Below are 14,522 nucleotides of genomic sequence, written 5' to 3'. Positions count from 1 at the left end.
GCCCAGGGGCACTAACCACTCACAGCCAGTGGGGGGGCACCACATGACAGAAACTTTAAAAATATTTTTCGTGAATGTTTGTACACTTAAAATGGTTATACACTTGACATTGTTAAATAGTCATATATAATTAATTACGAACACTAATTTCATAAGAACAACAGCAATAATCATAATTCTGAGCAAGAGTGGCCTATGTGACCATTAACCCCCCTTTCCTCAACCTGTCAGCTGAGCCAGTCCACCTACGGTGAAATGTATCAATTTTTTAAAAACCGCGGTAGAAATGAAAAATGGACAGACATCAATTGAGTGGTTGTGCGAAGAGAAAATGAAAAAAAGAGAAAGACTCCAGGCGTGTAGCTGCAATTAAAAATGTTCCAGTGTTAGATCGTTTTTTTATAAAAACATCGACAACTGCTGTCACTACCAGCACTGAAGCTGAAGCTAGTGAAATCAGCGATGCTAGTGAAGGAGATGGCCCTGCTAGCACTAGCCGGGGAGATGCTACAACCACAGCCAGTGTTAGCCGAGGGGTCGGCGACGATGAGGATCCCCTTGAGGAAGATGGGAGCGAGGGAGACCCGTACTGGATGTTATTTGAATTTATATTTCGAATTGAGACATTTGAATATGTTGCCTAGATCGATGCTATTTTAATTGATACACATTTTGAATTGACACATTTGAATATGCTGTATTGTATATACTAGATGGATGCTGTTTAAATTGCTGATGCTGTTTGAATTGATACACATTTTGAATTGAGACATTTTAACATGGATAGAATAGCGTATGGATGCTTTGAAGGTTTTTATTGAGACATACAAATATATGCTGCTCATTTTTGAATAAGACATTTCAATATGCCTACATGCATATCGTTGGTTGTTTTCAGTGAATTTGATGGGCTGATGTAGCCTACTTAATACATTTTCAATGAGGAAGAATGACCTTGTTTATGTGTACTATTGTTTATGTATATGCTACTATTTTTGACAGCAAAGGGCAAGGTTTATGAGTGTGTGCAGGAGGTTGCTGAACGCGTGCGTGCAGGGTGGGGTGGGGTGGGGCACTTGAGGTATAGTGCCCAGGGGCACCGCATTGGCTTAATACAGCACTGACTGTTGTGGCTGCTGGTGCATTTGCTAACAAAAACCAGATTGTAACTTTAAAGAGGTCCAAAATATAACATATACGGTTGCTGATGTGACAAAGTAACGTATTCATAAGTATTCTATCAAATTTATGTACTAGAAAACAACGAAATATCTTGGTAATTGTAAATATAATACTTTATTAATAGTTGGTACGCTAAACCGCACAAGAGTCCCCATTTTTAAAAGACTGTGACATCAGCCCTACCCACTGCACTAGTGGAACTCTCTGAAATAGAGGAGAGAAGTGTGTAATCATGGCGTCGGGCGCATCAAGTGAAAGCGACAGCTCTGTCGAATCGTACGAAGAGATCCCGCAAGACACACTGCAAGCAGGCTATGGCTTAGAAGGGTACCAGTTTGAACCTAGGAGAGGTACTCTCGACTCCGGTGATGACGAAATAAGAGAAGAAAGCTCGGATGACAGCGAGGATGAGACCGATACTGATGCTGACCATGGGCATGGCGAGCGTGGGGCAGAGCGTCTGCGTGCAGGTGACACGGCGTGGTGCTCGTGCGGAAAATGTAACGTGGAGTTGCTCACGAGTCATTGTGTAGCCGATCACTTACAATTCATCCTACTTTCCGATTCACACGTACTATTCCCAACCTCAATGAGTTATATTGTTCATGGGCGCAGATAGAGGGTGGGACAGGTGGGATTCGTCCCACCCAGATTTAAATTCACCTCGTTCGGTCCCCCCCACTTACAGGGAGGAAAAAACGTCTATGCTGTCTTTCTTTGCATAAGGCAAACCTCAAGGAAAAATCAAAAGACTAATTACCATTCGGTTTATTGAAGTGCACAGCAGTACATACATAGTTGCAACAACTCACATAAAACAAAACAAAGACTGATATTCGGTTGGTTGAGCTGCACAGACTGCACAGGTTGCGAGCTCGAGCTTGGTTGCTATGGTTACCCACAACAAGTTTGACAGGCATGTCGGGGTTGGGGTTGGTTTGCTGGCAGCTTTGTCCCCCCCAGTTCAAAAAACGTATCTGTGCCCCTGATATTGTTTATTTACAACTGGGCACATACATACGTCATAAGTGTTACGCAGAGAAAATTAAGGTACATTCTGATTGGATAAAATTAATATCATGGCGGGCTGTTCAAACTGCGAAAATAGTTTGCTCGAGCTACTTTCAAAACACTATAACTTTCCAACCTTAGAACAAAAAACTTTTGTAAGTCTTGAATAAGGTTCGTCAATGTGTGTTTTATTGTTATATTTACTCTATATATTGCCCTATGTTCCCCTTTAACATTCAATAGTCTCATCTCATTATCTCTAGCTGCTTTATCCTGTTCTACAGGGTCGCAGGCAAGCTGGAGCCTATCCCAGCTGACTACGGGCGAAAGGCGGGGTACACCCTGGACAAGTCGCCAGGTCATCACAGGGCTGACACATAGACACAGACAACCATTCACACTCACATTCACACCTACGGTCAATTTAGAGTCACCAGTTAACCTAACCTGCATGTCTTTGGACTGTGGGGGAAACTGGAGCACCCGGAGGAAACCCACGGGGACACGGGGAGAACATGCAAACTCCGCACAGAAAGGCCCTCGCTGGCCACAGGGCTCGAACCCGGACCTTCTTGCTGTGAGGCGACAGCGCTAACCACTACACCACCATGCCGCCCACATTCAGTAGTCCAGTTGAATAATGTCTACTATTGTTTTGCCAATCATCTTCCTCTTTAGTGTTCTGCCTGATGGCAGGTCTGGCTTTGACATCCATCAGAGGTTCTAGGGAACATTACAGTAGTGGTTTCCCATTGCCTTCTACTAGATTATTATAGAGGTTTTCTGCTCTCAACAATTCACACACACATTCACAACTATGGTCAATACAGTGCTAACCACTATGTCACCGTGCCGCCCGCCAGTCATCTGAGTAGTGCCAAATATCAAACTGCATGCTTTCTTTTAACAATCCAGTGAAAACTAGTTTTAAATAATATTAAGGGTATAACCGTAAAAATCATATAACACCTTCATTACAGCATTGGTGCTCCTGAATGTCTCAGTGTTAAACTTCTAAAAATCCAAATAGAATAATAATTAATTCATTTGAATGACTTTAAAGCCACTAAAATGGTTGAGGAATATCTAATAATTTTAACCTTATACAAATGTCAGTATCTATGGATATCAATGCAAAGGCACCCATTTCCTTCTGCCTATCCAAACAGCTAGTAGGCTAGTTAACTGTTAATAAAGTAACTCACATTTCTCACAGCATATTAGACATAAGCATGACTTCAGTATCGGTGTCTCAATTTATGGGGTTATTCCATCCATCCATCCATCCATCCATCCATCCATCCATCCATCCATTATCTGTAACCGCTTATCCTAAGTAGGGTCGCAGGCAAGCTGGAGCCTATCTCAGCTGACTATGGGCGAGAAGCGGGGTACATCCTGGACAAGTCGCCAGATCATCACAGGGCTGACACACAGAGACAAACAATCATTCACAATAACATTCACACCTACGGCCAATTTAGAGCCACCAGTTAGCCTAACCTGCATGTCTTTGGACTGTGGGGGAAACCGGAGCACCCGGAGGAAACCCACGCAGACACGGGGAGAACCATGCAAACTCCACACAGAAAGGCCCCCGTTAGCCACTGGGCTCAAACCCAGAACCTTCTTGCTGTGAGGCAACAGTGCTAACCACTACACCACCGTGCCACCCCTTTATGGGGTTATATTCTACGCACTTTCTTTAACAGTTGCCAAACCGGTCAAAAGATATCCAACAACCAGCATTTTGTTTATCACTGTCATTAGCTAGCTAGCGAGTTAGTTAGGTTACAGCTTCCACATCAACCTATAATATGTTTAATATCACTCCAGACTATGAAGCCTATTTGACCACATTTAAGTCTCTGATTTAAATGTACCAATGTGAATAACAAATTTGACCCACATTCCAGTCGATATAATCAGGATCAGTTAGTGTGCAGTGAGAATTCAGTTGCTTTAATGACCCTGAGCAGATCTCATGTAGTGTTACTGCAACCCATCTGAATATTTAATATCATACTCAATCCCCCCCCAACACTGAAAAGTAGTTCAGCAATGACCACTGCATAATTTAGAGGAAATGTTCTGCATTTTTGAATCTTACATGTTTTCATTACCTGACAAAACTCACTTAAGTGGAGAAACATGCCAACTACACCTAATTTATAACTACAGCACTAGTTACTAGCAAATCACACAGAAAAAGAGACTATGCTATAACTCTGAGTCTCCAGAAGTGCTTCAAATTATTTTGCAATTTGTATGGAAGACCTCTAGGACAGCCAGCATTGGCAATAATTAAACTGTGGATAGGAATAGAACATAGAAAAATAGAAAAATCCATATAAATGCAGATGTAAACAAATCTTTCTATAATTAATTTATTTATAAGGTGTTTGCACCTGGAATAACGGAGTCAATCCAAACGGGAGCATGGCCACGTAGGGTAAAACCAAAACTCTGGTTCCCCTTGTAGACCCGCACTGTCCTATAACATGGACAGAAAAAGACAAATCTCAGGTTAAAATCTCAAAATGCTTTTAAATAATGGTTTCAAATATTTGCATGGCAGAATTCTTTTATTCATTTAAATGCTACAAATGTTCACACATGCATGTGCACACACACACACACACACACACACACACACACACACACACACACACACACACACCTGTGTTTCCATAGTAACTCTCTAGGTCACCACCAGAAATAATAAATAATGCAAAAAGGATGATAATGTAATAATAATAATAATAATAATAATAATAATAATAATAATAAACTTTAACTTTATTACATTTCAGTCACACCTTTTTCCACTTTCCACTCTTTTTTATTAATTTTACTTAAAGCTAGACGGCCTTTCAATTTCATAAAATCGGAGAAATTTAGCTCCCTCTGAAATTTGGTCATTGTGATATATGTTTAGTTCTGCAATATCTCACAAAATATGAGGCCATTCTGTGGCTGGGAAGTTATTTAATTTGAGGGGATTCCCGAGCAAATAATGTGCATGAAATCGCTTGCTTCGTGCAGTCAAACAGACAGAGGAAGTCCGTGTGCGCATGCAGAGGTTTACCTTTGACCATGCACTGACAGTTACATCATTCTGTCGCTAAACAACCAGCTGATCAGACCAAGGTGCTCGCTGACTGCCGATATTTATTAGTTTGGTCCTGCGTTTCCTTTCCTTCACAACATAATGTCTTTTCTTCTCACTTTCCGTTACTGTAGTCGGTCTTTCACGTTTCATTTGCACACTCACGTCCTCTGTTTCCCTCTCCTGTTTCAAATTTGTATCTCACAATGCCTTGCACAAACGGGGAAAGCCCACCACATGATGCATGATGTAGTATCTTGAATTGGGTCATAGTGAAGCAGGAAAAAATAGCGGAGAATTTAGGGCCATGTGGGCCTAAATTCATTAATTGCGCTTAAAAAAAAACCCTTAATAAAATTGGAAGTCTGTGATTCAAATTCAGTAGTTTTCGGTCCACTAAACAAAAATAATTGGGTGTCAGGGAAAATTCTTTTTATGACCTACACTTGAAAAAGCTGAAAGGCAGTCTATCTTTAATTCAATCCTTTTACTCCATTATTATTATTATTATTATTATTATTAAATACATTAATTAATAAATCATCATATGCAATGACTACTGGTAGCTTTTAGTATAAATACAACTTTGCAGATTTAAAGTACTGTTTGAATTTGACATGCGAAAACAAAGAAATACCAATCTTGACTCAGGTTTGTGCAGTCTGAGCCTGTTCATATAAGAAAACACAAACATACTCAACAGTTCAGATTCAAACCAATGTGCTTAGTAAGAACACTTCCAGTGAATAAATATGTCACTATAAAAACAGAAGAGAGAAAGACTTGTGAACGATTTACAGAATTTAAGCAGACGATTCTTTTGTCAGTAAATCCACAAAGCTTTGATGATAGCAGTAAAAATATACATGAAAGCAGTGAATGGGGGGTGTAAGCCCCCTGAATGATGTGTTTTATAATTCATGAAGTACAAAGGTTCTTGTGACCTTTATCACATTAAGCTTGACCATAAAAATAAAAAAAATTTAATTAAATAAAAGACTTAAAAAGTAGACAGGGACAAAGAAAAACAGACATAATAAAGCTTTAAAGTTAAAAAAAATAAAGAGGGGAAAAGGAATCAGTGAATAGGTTGAAGATAAGTTTTAAATGTAGTGAGTAAAGTGAAGACAGACAGATCAAAGCTTCTCTGAAGGCCATCGTGGCATTCCACCTGTGCTATTTCTGTGCTACACTGATAGTGGATAAGTGACATGTGTGATCCTATGAACAGTTACAGTGAAAATCTAAATACCTGTCTCTTTCTTTCCTTGATCTGCAAATTTGTGGAGTTATTTCAATTAAAATTAATTCGGTGACTTTTCTTTTTTCAACAATTTTTCAGAGACATTACTGACATGTATTTAGTGCCATATGCAGGAGAAAGCTAACCATTTACTTTTACAGCCCTAATATATAACAACTGTCATCACAAAGGGGAGCTGATTTGTCATGCTATTTTATTAACCTTACTCCATCTCTAATGAAAGCTTGGCGAAGGAAATAGTGTCACTGCCGGTTACTGTCTAATGCACCTTAAAAAAAAATCAGAAATGAGAATTTACTTCAGATTGATGGATCCAAAAATGAAGGCTTTAGGAGAGGTAGCATGCATTTCTCAACCACTACATAAACATAATGTAAAAAGATTTACTGAGCATGTACAAGTGTTAGTTTTTGGTACTTCAAAGTTCTCTGTACAAACATTTGAAATAGTCAAAGGTGCAAGCCAGTGGCATCATTAGGTCCTAGCACTCAGAGCTATAGCCCCGGGTATTTTCACCCTCAAAAAAAAGTAAGAGATTAACAGAAACAACTGACTGAAACAGATCGGACCTTGACTTGCAGCATCTGAAGATGGACAGGGGAACATGGGGGGAACAGACATAATTGAGCGCTGCACAGTGCACATTCAAAATGTCGGTAACCACCAACAGAAGAACATTCAGAACTGGTTGGAAGATGACTTAAAAAAAAACCCAATCCACTATTGTTGTTTTATTCAAGATGAAAACAGATGGTAAGTCATCGACCGTGGGTGTTTATATAGAATGTATCAACAGTGTAACTTATCGGATTATGTTGATGCACAGAAACCGCTCTGTGTAGCCTGGTTATGTTGAATTTACAGCGTAGGGTCTGTATGATCAGTGTGCCAGGTGAGCTCAAAAGTTCGTGTGGTTTAATGAATATCTACAGTGGTGCTCTATTTGCCCCGACTAAGTTTATTTAACAGGTCAACAACAATTTGTGTTCATGTAGACACCAATAGTTGCCCTAACATAATTGTGTGTGTGTGTGTGTGTGTGTGTGTGAGAGAGAGAGAGAGAGAGAGAGAGAGAGAGAGAAAGAAACTTGGAAGACATGTTTAAGTCAAGTCAAGTCAAGTTTATTTGTATAGAGCTTTTAACAATAAACATTGTTGCAAAGCAGCTTTACAGGATTTGAGCGACTTAAAACATGAGCTAATTTTATCCCTAATCTATCCCCAATGAGCAAGCCTGTGGCGATGGTGGCAAGGAAAAACTCCCCCAGACAACGTAAGGAAGAAACCTCGAGAGGAACCAGACTCAAAAGGGAACCCATCCTCATTTGGGCAACATCAGACAACATGATTATAACATTAACAGTTTTAACATGAAGTCAGTTTCGTTGATGTCATAACTCTTCATTGATGGAAACTTGAGTGCAAAACTGTTCATGACAACTGCAGTCCTAAAGTTAGCAAGTCAAATGTAGTCCTCAGCCATAAAAGCATTACTGTAAGTGTCCAGAGTGTCTTCCAAGTGTGACTCTCAACTGTCCACATGGGGCCATCCTCCACAGGAGCAATGCGATGAGACTCCAACCAGACACAGGGCACCAGGATGGATCAGGCAGGTCTGAGGAGCAGAAGAGGTCAGCATCTCGATCCCAGGACCGACATGTAACTCAGAGGGACAGATGGGGGGGAGAGAGAGAGAGAAAACACAGGTTGTTAGGTATACCCAATGTCACCTGAATAAGTAGGAACAGTATACATTTTGTGCTGAGTGCAAGCAGGGACTCTGGCAAAACTAACTATGACAGCATAACTAAATGGGGAGAGCCAGAAGGTAACACAGGCATGAGGGAGCCCCGGGACATACAGCAGCCAGCCACTACACCGTCAACAAACTCGAGTGAGCAAGCGAGTGGGGGACTGACAGCATCCATACATCCCAGTTTACCAAAACACTATGTCTGAGGACCCTCCAGATCTACACCTTTACCTCATAAACACCATTAACAAAAGGCTTGACTAAACAGATATGTTTTCAGCCTAGACTTAAATGCTGAGACTGTGTCTGATTCCCAAACATTACTTGGAAGGCTGTTCCATAACTGTGGGGCTTCGTAAGAAAAGGCTCTGCCCCCTGATGTAGCCTTCACTATATGAGGTACCAGCAGATAGCCTGCACCTTTTGATCTAAGTAGGCATGGTGGGTTATAGAGGACCAGAAGTTCACTCAGGTACTGTGGTGCGAGACCATTCAGTGCTTTAAAGGTCAATAGTAGTATTTTATAATCAATACAAAATTTGATTGGGAGCCAATGCAGATGTGGTCATATTTTCTAGTTCTAGTAAGGACTCTTGCTGCTGCATTTTGAATTAACTAGAGCTTGTTTATGCACTTATTGGAACATCCAGACAGTAAGGCATTACAATAATCCAACCTGGAGGTAACAAAAGCATGAACTAGTTTTTCCGACATTAAATTTCTTATCTTAGCAATATTTCTGAGATGAAAGAAAGCTATCCAGATAATGTTATCAATGTGAGTTTTGAATGAAAGACTGGGGTCAATAATCACTCCAAGGTCTTTTACTGCTGCACGTGAAGAAACAGAAAGGCCATCCAGAGTTACTGTGTAATCAGAAAACTTACTTCTAGCTGCATGTGGTCCTAGTACAAGTACTTCAGTCTTGTCAGAGTTAAGCAGAAGGAAGTTAATAAGCATCCAGTGTCTAATGTCCTTCACACATTCCTCAATTCTATTAAGCTGGCGTCTCTCATCAGGTTTTGCAGAAACATACAACTGTGTGTCATCAGCATAACAGTGGAAACTAATACAATGTTTACGAATAATATCACCCAGAGGTAAAGAAAAAAGCAGTGGACCCAAGACAGAACCTTGTGGAACACCAAACTTTACCTCAGTATGTCTAAAAGAATCACCATTTACATCAACATACTGATAGCGATCAGTTAAATAAGACCTGAACCAGGAGAGGGCCGTTCCCTTAACTCCCACAACATTTTCTAGTCTATCCAGAAGAATGGAATGATCAATGGTATCAAATGCTGCACTAAGGTCAAGCAACACAAGCAGCGAGATACAGCCCTGATCAGATGCCAACAGTAGGTCGTTTACTACTTTAACCAGTGCTGTCTCTGTGCTATGATGAGGTCTAAATCCTGACTGATACATTTCATGGATGTTATTCCTATGTAAATATGAGCATAACTGCTGTGCCACAGCTTTTTCAAGGATCTTGGAGATAAAGGGGAGGTTTGATATTGGCCGATAATTGAACAGATGACAGAGATCAAGGTCAGGTTTTTTTAATCAGGGGTTTGATAACTGCTAGTTTAAAGGATTTGGGTACATAGCCAATCCTAAGAGAATAATTTATTATTTTTAGAAGCGGTTCAATTACTTCAGCTATTATCTGTTTGAATAGACGTGTAGGTAAGGGTAGTATCTCACTGGGCTGCGACAGCCCGCAACTAGTTGGAGACACAACAATTGCGATAAAATATGCAAATTAGCGACAATTTTCACTGGGAATCACACTGAATTGATATTCGCATATTTTACCGTAATTGTTGTGTCTCCAACTAGTCGCAGGCTGTCGCAGTCCTGGCTTTCCCTCGGCAGGCAGGGAAGTAGAGGAAGGCTCACGGAAACTGACTTAAGAAGGGTTCACGACGGCTTTGTGACACCAGTGACACATTTGCGGCTATTTTGAGAGAAATTTTGTCGCACAAATTTTTTGAACATGTTCAAAATTTCAGCGACGAAGGAGCGACACTTTGGAACTCATGCGAGGAAATTGAGAAGCCCTGTTAATGTTTCAAGACACTTTTGAAACTCTCTCGCGAATGACGTTCGCAATTTGTCACAAGGTGTCGCAGCCCAGTGAGATACTGGCTTACGGGACCTAGTACACAAGTTGAGGCTTTTGATGTGAAGATTAATGAACGTAATTCAGTTTCTCTAAGGGGAGTAAAACATTCTAATTGCTGATCTGATACAGTTATATTGTTAACTACAGGGTCACTTACATTGTCTGACCTTAAATTAGTAGTTTAAATTTTTGTCGCATATTCTCAATTTTATCATTAAAAATTCATGAAGTCGTTGCTACTACATACTACAGGTGTACATGTGTCTATAGTGGACTTATTTCTGGTTAATTTTGCTACAGTATTAAATAGGAATCTAGGATTATTTTTGTTATCTTCTATTAGGGAGGACAGATATGTTGATATAGCAGCACTAAGAGCTTTTCTATACTTCAGGAAGCTCTCCTTCCACGCTAATTTGAACACTAACAATTTTGTTTGATGCCATTTACGTTCCAATTTTCGAATGGTCTGTTTTAAAGTGCAAGTGTCATCATTATACCAGGGTGCTAATTTTTTATCTCTGACCATTTTCCTTTTAAGAAGAGCTACATTATCTAAAGTATGGCGGAACACTGACCCTAAGCATTCAGTTGCCTGATCAGGTTCTGCAGGGGCTGACAGTGACCCAATCAAAGTTGATAGCTCTGGGAGATCATTTATAAAGTTCTGTGCAGTAGTTGACGTGAATGTACGTTTAATACAGTAGCATGGTGAGGTGCATATATTATTACTCAGACATATTTTGAATGAGATGAGATAATGATCTGAGATAACTTCAGACTGTGGAAGTGTGACTGTATTTTCTATGTTTAATCCGAATGTTAGTATTAGATCGAGGGTGTGATCACCATTATGGGTCGGTCCTGTGACATTCTGATTAATCCCTACTGAATCTAAAATGGACACAAACGCTGTTTTCAAAGGGTCTTCTGGGTTATCAAAGTGGATATATTAGGGTTTTGCTGGGAATCGAACCCGGGTCGCTGGTGTAGTGATCTAGCAAACCCCCACTAGGCCACCAGGGGAATGACGCAAGTGCAGAGGCGTGAGGCAAAAGTAGAGTAACAGTTTATTTACACTATATACACCACATACAATCCAGGGCAAAAAACAAAAAGTATAATCCAACGCTGAGAAGACAAAGGGAAAAAAAAAAAAAAATCCAACAATTCAAAGTCCAAAAAAAAGGAAAAGGCAAAAATGCAAAACGCTCAGAAGATCCAAAAGTACAAAGTTCAAAGAAAGCAAAAAATATCAAAAACACAAGGGCACAGGCAAGGTACATGGGACAGAGGAAACTAGCACTAGACAGCATAGCATAAAGACTCCGTGACTAGGGAACAAACAGAGGAGTATTTATACACAAAATAAATTGAACACAGGTGACGATAATGAAGACAAACAGGTAATCAACACAAACACAAAACACAGGAACAGTGGCAGCCTCTAGAGGCCAAAACAAACATGACAAGAAAAGGAAATAACAGCAGCCTCTAGAGGCCAAAACAGTCCCAGTCCTAACAGGACCCCCCCCTCTAGGAGCGTCTCCTGACGTTCCCAGGGCGATCCGGATGGGCCAAATGGAAGTCCCGACAAAGTTCCTTATCTAAAATGTCCCGGGTGGGGACCCAACAACATTCCTCAGGGCCATAGCCCTCCCAGTCCACCAGATATTGAAGCCCGCCACGGACCCGGCAGGAGTCCAGCAGACGGTGCACAGTGAACACAGTCTGACCCTGGAAGATGCGGGGGGGCGGGGGATTCCTAGGGGCAGGGGCATACGTGGATGACAGCACGGGCCGCAACAGGGAAACATGGAATGTAGGGTTGATCCTAAGAGTTCATGGTAACTGGAGCTGGTAGGAGACAGGGTTCACCCTGCGCACAACTTTGAAGGGGCCAATGTAGCGAGGAGCAAGCTTACGGTTCTCCACCCGCAGTGGAAGGTCCTTGGTGGACAGCCAAACCCGCTGCCCCGGGCGGAAAACGTGGGCAGGCCTTCTATGGCGGTTGGCCTGAATCTGGTTGGACCTGGAAGTCTGGATGAGGGTCCTCCTGACCTTGTTCCAGGTCTTGCGACACCGTCTCACGTACTGATTGACCAAGGGCACCCCAGTGTCCTCCTCCTGGTCCGGAAACAGAGGTGGCTGGAACCCGAACTGGCACTGGAACGGTGATAACCTGGTGGCCGATGACTACAGGGTGTTGTGAGCGTACTCTGCCCATGGCAGCCAGGTGCTCCATGTAGTCGGGTTATCCATCGCCAGGCCTTGCAGGGTGGTTTCCAGGTCCTGGTTGAGCCTCTCTGTCTGGCCATTGGACTGGGGGTGGAACCCAGAGGAGAGGCTGGCAGTGGCTCCGATAAGCTTGCAGAACCCGTGCCACATTCGGGAGGAGAACTGGGGCCCCCGGTCTGAGACGATGTCCTGCGGGAGACCAAAGACTCGGAAGACATGAGTGAAAATGAGTTTGGCTGTTTCAAGAGCAGAAGGGAGTTTGTACAGTGGTATGAAGCAGCAGGCCTTAGAGAATCTGTCGACTATTACCAAAATGACAGTGTTACCTTGTGAGTCTGGAAGGCCCGTGATAAAGTCGACCGCCACATGAGACCAGGGACGCCGGGGAATAGGCAGAGGGTGCAGGAGGCCCTGGGGATGCTGTCGTGGATTCTTGCTTCTGGTGCACACTTCACAGGACAGGACGAATGACCTCACCTCCTTCTCCATGCTTGGCCACCAGAAGCGTCTTTTCAAGAAGTCCAGGGTCCTCCGAGCTCCCGGGTGGGCGGTGAGAGGGGATGAATGACCCCACTGGAGAACCTTGGCCAGGGCTTGACGAGGGATGTACAAGAGGCCCGGTGGCCCTGTCCCAGGACCGGGGTCCTGGCGTTGAGCTCGTCGGACGACCTCCTCGACACCCCAGTGGACAGGGGCCACAATCCGGGACACAGGGATAATAGGCCCAACTTCACTCTCCCTGTTAGTGGCAGAGAACAGCCTGGACAGTGCGTCAGGTTTGGTGTTCTTGGAGCCGGGGCGGTACGATAGGGTGAAGTTAAAACGACTGAAAAACAGGGCCCACCTAGCCTGTCGTGGGTTCAGTCTCTTGGCTTGCTAGAGGTACTCCAGGTTCTTGTGGTCCGTCCAAACCAGGAATGGATGTTGTGTTCCCTCCAGCCAGTGCCTCCACTCCTCAAGGGCCAGTTTGATGGCTAGCAGATCTCGACCCCCCACATCGTACCGGGACTCCGCAGGGCTCAGGCGGTGGGAGAAGTATGCGCAGGGGTGCAACTTTCCTTCCGAACATTGAGAGAGCATTGCGCCGACACCACTGTCCGAGGCGTCCACCTCCATGATGAATGGTTGGGAGGTGTCCGGGAGGACCAGAATGGGTGCCGTGCAGAAGCGGTGCTTGAGGTCTTTAAACGCCTTCTCCACCTGAGGAGACCAGACATAAGATCCACCAGTCCCTTTGGTGAGATCTGACATGGGTGCTGCTACGGAACTGAAGTTCCTGACAAACTTGCGGTAAAAGTTAGCGAATCCTAAGAACCGCTGCACCTCCTTGACGGACTTGGGAGTGGGCCAGTCCCGGATGGCCAGGGTCTTGGCTGGGTCCATTTGGAGTTGTCCCGTCCGAACAATAAATCCCAGGAAGGAGACCTTGGGGACATGAAACTCGCATTTCTGGGCCTTCGCAAACAGATTGTTCCGTAGCAGCCTCTGGAGAACCTGGCGGACATGGTGGCGGTGCTCCTGCAAGGTCTTGGAAAATACCAAGATGTCGTTGAGGTAGACAAAAACGTACTGGTTAATCATGTCCCTCAAGACGTCGTTGATTAGGGCCTGAAAAACAGCTGGTGCGTTGGTGAGTCCGAAGGGCATCACCTGGTACTCGTAGTGCCCTGACGGGGTGTTAAAGGCAGTCTTCCACTCGTCTCCCTGTCGGATACGGATGAGGTGGTATGCGTTCTGTAGGTCCAACTTGGTGAAGACGGTGGCACCTTGGAGCAGGTCGAATGCTGTGGACATCAGCGGAAGGGGATAGTGGTTGCGCACAGTGATCTTGTTC

At 43.2% G+C, this 14,522-nt stretch overlaps 1 protein-coding gene across 1 annotated transcript in view; it reads right to left on the bottom strand.

Annotated features, from left to right (window-relative positions):
- Positions 1–14,522, bottom strand: part of grid2ipa (glutamate receptor, ionotropic, delta 2 (Grid2) interacting protein, a) — an 85,572-nt gene that overhangs the window by 20,302 nt on the left and 50,748 nt on the right. Inside the window, exon 7 of the mRNA XM_060902597.1 lies at positions 4,602–4,687. Coding sequence (XP_060758580.1) covers positions 4,602–4,687 — 86 coding nt within the window. The remainder of the gene's footprint in view (positions 1–4,601; positions 4,688–14,522) is intronic.

Source organism: Neoarius graeffei, chromosome 20 (assembly GCF_027579695.1).
Source record: "Neoarius graeffei isolate fNeoGra1 chromosome 20, fNeoGra1.pri, whole genome shotgun sequence".
Taxonomy (NCBI): Eukaryota; Metazoa; Chordata; class Actinopteri; order Siluriformes; family Ariidae; genus Neoarius; species Neoarius graeffei.
This window is presented reverse-complemented; position numbering and strand designations above follow the sequence as displayed.